The sequence below is a fragment of the Saccostrea cucullata genome, unplaced genomic scaffold, assembly GCF_032062105.1.
Source record: "Saccostrea cucullata isolate Sc308-1 unplaced genomic scaffold, CSIRO_AGI_Scuc_v1 ctg6029, whole genome shotgun sequence".
NCBI classification, from domain to species: Eukaryota; Metazoa; Mollusca; class Bivalvia; order Ostreida; family Ostreidae; genus Saccostrea; species Saccostrea cuccullata.
Genome location: NW_026929143.1, coordinates 13314 through 21845, shown reverse-complemented (window position 1 = coordinate 21845; position 8532 = coordinate 13314). Strand labels below are relative to the sequence as shown.

Below are 8532 nucleotides of genomic sequence, written 5' to 3'. Positions count from 1 at the left end.
ATTGCGTGTTATTCAGTTTCACAGACACACAACCATGAATGTTGTTCTTTACATTTCATTTTTCGTAGAATTATCTAGTGTTAACTTTAGGATTGTGTAAAAAATGAATTTCAGAAATTCACTTTTTATACTTAAAAAAAATCGCTTGCAGTTTATCGAAAGAAAACATACCACTTAATCATTATTAAATATAATTAATGATAAAGTTAGTTAAACTTACACAATGATAAATGCAAAGCATCAACCATATTCCAAGAACAGCAAGGGTAATCTTACTTTCGAAGATGGTACACTTCATACCTTCGGCAAGTACTGATACAGTTGTAGACAATATCTAAAGATAGCGTTAGTTTGTATACAAAACTCTGAGATATCTGCATAATCACACATTGTAAATCCTAATAAAAAATAGCATTTAAAGGTCAAAGATGGAAATTTCGGTCAGTCGGCAATATATGTGTAGCCGTAGCATTCATTTAATTCCCTTTAAATTGAGATTGTTACACTACAATAACTGTTAATACATGTATAGCGATTATAATTAAGGATTTCTATCCCTTATAACACCAAATTATCTATCGTATCTTTTGAACTCCATAAAGTGCATAATACTCTAATATTAAATTAAAGCATCTTGAAATAGAAAAGGATTTACCCAGAGAATTAAACAAATAATAATTAACTAAGTAAATAATTAGTAGAAAACTGATAATTGAAGACTGAATGGAAGTAATCTATTTTTTTTTTCAAAATGAAAATTCAAATAATAAGAATAATCATTAAATTCTGTGTTTGATATATGCAATACAATTACAAATAGAAACAATTGAAACTTAATTCTTTTAACAAATAATGTTGATATAATAGCTTTTTTTAATTTAAAAACTAAATGACTCCTACCAAACATTCAAGGTAATGAATAAGGACATATTTCACCCTTATATCCTAATAGTATTACAGGAATTATGTCAAAATACATTAAGTATTGAACATCTAAAAATATGTGAGGTATTCAATTTCATTGAATTTCTTGCAATTAGTGATATCATGTTTTAAGGAATTTTCAAAAGCTACCTATAAAATCTATTTCTAGATCAACGGGCAAATTAAAACCAATTTTCAAACAATTAATTGAACCGTTTACAGTAGCTCAGCGCTGGCTCCGTGATCGAGAGGTCGTGAGGTCGAATCTCAATGCGACCTCAGTCGATAGAAAAATTGTATGGATTGTTCCTTAGCCATGTCCTCGGCATTTCAAAATAAATGACAATTGTTAGTCTTTTGATCAGAACTATAGGCATCTGCAAGATAAAGATTCTTACTTTTTAATGGGCCTGTGTGCCGGTTAGAGGTATATAATTAAATTATCTTTACGAAGGAAATAGAAATTAAACCAAAACTGTCTCACGCTACGAACATCAAGCAGTGTTAGGATCAATGTTTGCAAGATGACAAAGATAACCAGCTTAATTTTGTACAAGCTGATCTATATTTGACTATCTAACCTGTGTCTTCACGACAAAAAAAATCAGTGCAAGAACTAATATTACTGATAAATTTGCGAAATGTTTCGCAATGGAAACCACAGTCGCCCCCTTAATTCAAAAGAACACAAACATGTTAAATATAAGTTAAATTACCTTAACTTTTCAAATAAATAAAAAGACATGAATTTGTAAATAGCTGTGCTTTATTTTAGTTTTTCTTTTAGATATGCTTTACATGAACGATTTTTAACATAGGTAAAATATTTGAAAATTTCAGTATCGTTGTGGTTAATTTAAATCAGTTTGGGGTTCTCAATGGTCCATTTATTTGACTTTTCGTATCGTCTTCTGTGATCATCGCCTTCTCATTTCATATCTTCACTACAAAATATTCTTTCATGGAAAGACGAAGATTCTGAAAAAAATATCTATATATAAAGAAATGGTGTGGATTAAACTGGATATATATCAGAGGATAGCTTGTAAATTCATTAACTCTGCTGTTTTTTTTTTACTTAATTGATATCTTCTAGATTTAAGGTGAACTTTAATACCTGTATTACAATGAGTAACAGTTATGATTAAAAAATAATTAGAAAGTATATGTTATCTCAAACGTATGACGTAATCATAAATAATATATTCATATTACATCACAATTATGCATTGAACATTTTACAGCTGTGTACACTCAACACACTTCTTTTTATTGCGCGATTGAAGGGTTAAATATTACATCATATAGACCTACGCAGTGTGATTCAGACGTTATACAAGCATATTGGACGAGATGAATCATCATCTTGGAACTAGGACTGTTTGCCTTCATGGCTTTCAGAGTAAAATTGAATAATGGTGTAAAATAAGTAGAATATATGAATTAGAATTACAACTTATGCCCTGATCACAGGGAGTGATTAATATGAATTTAACGTAAGTTACTGCAAATTAAATTTGAACCGAGTTCAGACGGAGACTTTAATGCGAATTAGTTCAATTCGACTTAATTTACGGTGTAATAAATAACTAAGCATTAGTTCCATGTGAATGTCAAATTTTGACGAAATGGCAAAATTACGTCACATTTCACATGGCGGTGTTCAGCTTTAGGTACTTGTTCTATATTTGAGTGAAAAACTAAGGAAAAATGTGTTTTTTTTATCAATATTTACGCACAATTAGAATTTCTCGCAATCCTGGAAGAGTTTACTGAAGTTTCATGGGGTCTGGTTTTCAAAATCCCTAGGAAAGAACAAAGGCATCAATGGGTTACGGAGACGTTTCTAGTAAACATTCCCCAATAGAGTGTGATACGTGGTGTCAAAAGGACCTCGAATGGTTTCCATCCAACCATGACGAAAACGTTGACACGAAACAGTCACTTAGAGAAAAAGCTATTCCTCCTGCTACCTATTTAATCGTAATCCTACTACCACAAAAAGGGTGTTGATACTGTAGACATCATACTCAATACTATCACCCCAAAACTGAAAGAGATCTATTGCGTAAATTTGGTGTTTAAGTTGGTAAAATTTATGACATGTTCCTCTCACGTGTGCATGCGCATGACGTGTGACTAATTTATTGGCTTGATTTCCCATCCAAGCATACCCAGAGTTTGAAAGATAAACACTCTGATGAATTCCATGCAAAGAAGAATCAAGGATGTAGCAGATGCGTGGGGGAAACATTAAAGAAATGAATCTTTTCGATTTTCACTTTTGGGCTATCTTCATATAAATTTCAATGAATCATGAATTTTAAGAGATACTCAAATTGGATTGGGTTACATTTTCTTTAAAGATGATATTAAAAGGTAGATAGGAATAATGACAAAAATGCATTTATTCACCTCATAAGTGTACTCTGCGTTTTTTTTCCCTTTCAGTTCATTTATTAGTTAATAAAAAATGTTTTATTTTGACTCAAAATTATCCTTTTCAATTTCATGATATAACACCATTCTGTTTTTTTTTTACTTTGTGTAACTCAGTGCAATAAAAAAATTGCCTCAAAATTCTAAGTTTGTCACTGTACCTATGTTAAAGGTATCGGATTCCCTTGCCGTTTGGTGTACAGATTGTAGTCTGGGATCACCGGGAACTTCCAATTCCAATGTTGACAAACCCGACGCTAGCTGACCTCTCTGATTATCTGTCCCGATGATAATCTTGATGGGGACATGGATATTTTTTCCTAAAGAGTTAATTGGAACAGCAACTAGCTGTGAAAAAATAAAATGTTTCTTATCCTAAACAAATACATGAATTTTTGTTGTTCTTTGTATTGGTTTTATCCTCAAGAAAGTAAAAAAGTACTTCTACAAAGTAGTCGACGTCTTTTGAGGATTCTTCAAGATTTAATGGAGGTGAGGCTGGTGAAATAGAAAATTCTCCCGTCCAGGATTCAAATCGTCCAGGCTGCACTCTTTGGTGCTTCACTTTCTCAAGGACTTTTTCTGACGTTCTGAATGCTTTCTTGGTACGATAAGTAGATATCTTTAATAAAGAGAATCATCTTGACTTATTTCTTTTCTTTCTGTTTAAAGAAAAAACCCTACATGGTTACCAGTTATGTGCCTTAAATACTTTTTCAAACTCTGAAAACATATACACATTGTATTCTTGACCTCAAAGAATTAAATAAAACAATAAAACAAAATGCTTTGAAATTTAAGTTCTTGCATTAATTGAGATAATATTGATCTGAAAACTTGGTATTATCAATTACTTTATTTTTTACACACATACCTGATAAAATTTGACATGGTTTTTGCAAATTTTTCCACTGAAATTTTTAATTTCCGCATGGAAAGAAATTGTTTCTCCAGGGATATATCCAGATTTGTCTATCTTTAATTTGCAAGTAATTGTTCCTGATGTACAACAAAAGCAGCATAATATATATTTATCTTCCTGTTTTTGGATCCCACACTAAATAAAGAAACAAAAAATGCAAATTATTTAAATTGAAAACCAAAAATAAAAAAAAAATCTATTTTTTTTCAAACTAAAGAGAACTTAATTCGATCTTTAAATAGATTTAGTTCATCTAGACGAAGTCGAGATCAGCTGACGCTAAACTTCCGGTATTGGCGTTAGCCTTCGCATCCTAGTTCAAATTTTTTTGAGCAATTCCGTTCTCAAGTAACTATAAGCCCTGTTGGAACCAGACTTGTATGTATGATGTATCTAGTGGCTGATACTACCTATCTTGCTTAGAATTATTTATCTGATCTTCATTTTCCAGATGATTTACCAAGTACATATAGATACATATTACTGTTCCAATTCATTAAACTATAATCCCTATCTTAATGGAACTTGAATGGAAGATGCATCTAGGGATTGAAAATACTTAACCTGCTTCGTATGCTGAATCTGACCTAGATTTTCCAAGCAAGAGACAATAGCCCGGTTTTTTTCTAGTTCTATAATAAAAGGAAACGTTACGATTCAACTTCCATTAATAATGCATCTAAGGAATGTAAGAAATATTTTTTCAATCATAACTGAACATGTCATATTCCGCAAAAAACTATAAAACCTACTTAAAAGAACTAATATGATAATTGTTGTCAGGATGTACTCGTACTAGAAAGAAAATATATTGTGAGGTTTGCAAGTCTTATACTGATAAGATTCGCCAAGGCAACTTATGTAATCTTTGATAACGTCAAATGTTAAATTTTGATTCTTTTCCAGTTATGGAACACATATCAGTTGTACTGTCCTAACTCTTTGTCATAATTTGATATGCAGTTGATCACTATCTGACCAAGACACTATAATTTAAATAATTTCAGGTTTATGAAACGAAAACAATAAAGACAGTTTAATGTACATTCACTGAAGTAATAAGGTTTATACTGGCTTGTTATTTTCTTATAGTTTCCTCTATACCATTCAAAATAGAAAATGATTTGCATCATTTAACATAATTGCAAAAGCCATGAAAAATAAGATTAAACCCACAGCTGAATTTGGAGCTCTGTTCAAATCTAAACCTGACACAATTGTAAAATGATGTTCCGTCTCATGTATCTTTTTCTTGGACGTTTCAATGATGCCTGATACAATATATCGCACTAAGCCGTGACTTCCTTGAAACGTTGATGGCAAGTTCTTTGGAAGAGCAAAAGAAAATGAATATACGTATTTTCCAGGAGGAAAACATTTTTTATTACCCATCCCTGCACCTACAATAAGAAAAAAAAAACGAGAAAAATAATAAATATTATTATGAACAACATGTATATACTATTTACTTTATATACTGAAATATATAATATATTACTGAAATAAATTTTATAGATAGAATTTCTGAAGTATTAGAAAGAGGTTAAAAGAACAAACTTTTTTTATTCCATAGAAGTAAGCACGCCCATTCACACAATAGAACAATCCAAGGTAAAGTTTTGAGCTTACTGAATGACATTAGGCACGAAATTAGCGATTCACTCTTTTCGTAGAATATAAATGGACTGATAGAGTAGTTCGGAAAAGCAGCATAAAGGATACATGGACACTTTGGAATGGTGAATCACATGAAATATTGTTTTATGCAAAAAGATTAAAGGAAGTAAACATCAGTAATATTATTCTTTTCACTGAAAACTGTTTCTTTTAAAATGCAGGTAATTACATGTAATTCCAATCTAAATCAGCTTGCACAAAATCTAGCTCTTTAGGCATGATCTATTAATCTATTAATTTCGGATCTTGCAAATATCAATCCTTATACAGTCTGACGCCTTGACGTCAGGCAATTAAACTGGTTTTTTTTAAGTAAATATAAGAATTCGTTCCTAGTTTGGTAAAACTTTTTGAAGTGTAAATATATATTTTCTTTCCTCTGGATTTATTTGTAGGAAACATTTTCAATGTTGATATATTTTATCAGTAAAATTTGCAAATATTTTCGATTCAAAGTTTTTTAGGAGTGTAAATATATCTTTTTGTTTCTCTAGAACTACCTTTTCCATACAATAGAACATTTTGGTCCAGATAAAGTTCAGGGGCTGTAGACAAAGAGCTGTACGTTCCCCATCCGTGTCTCTTGACTTTATTCCACTGAACATCAGCAATACCTTGAAACGTCACTCGTATGTCTTGAAAAAAGTATGTATTATTTTTTCTAACTGGAGAGAATCTGCTGACAGAAGATAACTAAATCGAGGATTGTAAATTAAGTATTTTTTTTATTTATCCAGTGTTGTAATGTGTATGGAAATTGACTAGGAATATGCCACATGTGCCATGCACCTGAAAGTGTCGGGGTTCAAACGGTCTATCAATCTATCTGGTAAGGTAGTCGCTTTAAAAGACATTTAAATTTCATGTCATTAAATCCTGATATTTCCAGATACATGATCACATAAGAACACTTTAAAACAAGCTAATTTCTGTTTTCAAGATAATGAATCATATACCAAATTTAATGATTTGTTAAAATATGCCCTTGTTTCACACTATAATTATTCTTTTATTTGAAATATATCCAAAACATACTGACATACATGTACATGTAAAATAGTATGGAATAGAACATTAAAAGTCAACGTTTAGCATTACAACCTACTTTTATATGTTATATGTATATTGGATACTCTTCGTTATCTTCATATATTTCATATCAAATAATACCTTCGCGTAAGCTAAATGGTATGTCAGTTATTACATCGTTATACATTCATTCAGAACAATAAAGAAAAATTGTACTAGAATTTTACATTTTGTAGCAAAATTAAAAAAAAATAAATGTACAAAGAAATATTTACCTTTTACAATCATTTCCTTTAATGATTCTACAAAAAGAATTCCATTTATTTTTTGACCTGGGTAGTATACAGCTTGTGGATGTTCAAGCTGTATATAAAAACTTTTGAGTTTTCCCATTGTACTCCTTTTAAAAATCAAATTCTAAACACTGTTAGGCAGGGAAATCATTTATGTCTTCCCCTGCAAGCGTTAACTTCTAACGCTCTCACGAAATTTCTAGAGTATACTCATAATTAATTTTTAAACATCCAAAAGACTTGTCAATTTCAACTAGTATGGACAAATTCCAACCGCGTATAATGCAAATTTAAAGCTATCGACGTTTAAAACGGAATTCAAAAATCTCCCATTATTCTGTACATTTAAACCAAACAAATGCTTTTTCATGCACGTTGAACCATTCACTGCAAATAAACACGAAGCATTATATTTCTTCTTTTTCAATTGATCTGCTGTAAACGTTTGAAAAAAAAATATCAAATATCGTTGGGTTTTAAATCCAAAACATATTTATCTTCAACATTTAATCTTTTTACGAGACACTGCAAGAAAACTGTTATATCTTCTACCCTCTGGTCTTGTCTTAGATAGAGAAAAGAATTGCAAAACAAAGCTTTTGAATGTTTGTTATTGGCCTTGACGTTTTTATTTTCTACCCTAAGCTCTTACCCCCCCCCCCCCTAAAAACTCTTTAAAATACGAAAACAAACCTAAAAAGGAACAATTAAAAAATAAAATCAATTCTTGAAGATTCATGAGGTTATGGGCTACGACGGCATATTCCAAAATGCTTTCCTACAGGGTGAAATAGCAAATCACCCTATTTTGTGGTATTTTTAAGGACTGTTATATGATGTATATTTTGTATGATGTAAAAGTAAAATTTTCCCGTACAAATTAGGCTCCGCCCCCTTTTTGTAACATTAACTGTTAAACTGGAAATAACTTGTATGCCTTTATAGACCGATATCTATGCGCTTTTTTATTATCCATCATTCGAATAAACAGTAAGAATGATAAAAAAACTACGCCCCTGTCTTATTAAACAAAGATACATTTCTAGTCTATTTAGACTCCTTCCTATTGACCCGGGGACGTTTCCTTGCTCGGTTTTTATTTTAAACCTTATTTTGGTGAATGTCCTCCTTTTGGTTGCTCTATAGTTTAAAACGTGTGCTACATTTAAAGAAAAAAAAACATGCGACAACCCTTCGTTTGATTGAACAAAATCGTTCCAAAATTAAGACCTTAGTCCGCTACTTTGA

The 8532-nt window shown here is 31.0% G+C and overlaps 1 protein-coding gene across 1 annotated transcript; it reads right to left on the bottom strand.

Moving 5' to 3' along the window:
• Nucleotides 1-1694: 1694 nt before the first annotated feature.
• Nucleotides 1695-7548, bottom strand: LOC134279900 (arrestin domain-containing protein 3-like). Its single transcript, XM_062762317.1, has 7 exons — nucleotides 7267-7548; nucleotides 6463-6597; nucleotides 5462-5685; nucleotides 4238-4420; nucleotides 3806-3985; nucleotides 3525-3711; nucleotides 1695-1902 (listed from the first exon to the last, which is right to left on the bottom strand). The coding sequence occupies exons 1-7, from the start codon at nucleotides 7382-7384 to the stop codon at nucleotides 1853-1855; spliced, it is 1077 nt and encodes a 358-aa protein (XP_062618301.1). The 5' UTR covers nucleotides 7385-7548; the 3' UTR covers nucleotides 1695-1852.
• Between the last annotated feature and the right edge of the window lie 984 nt (nucleotides 7549-8532).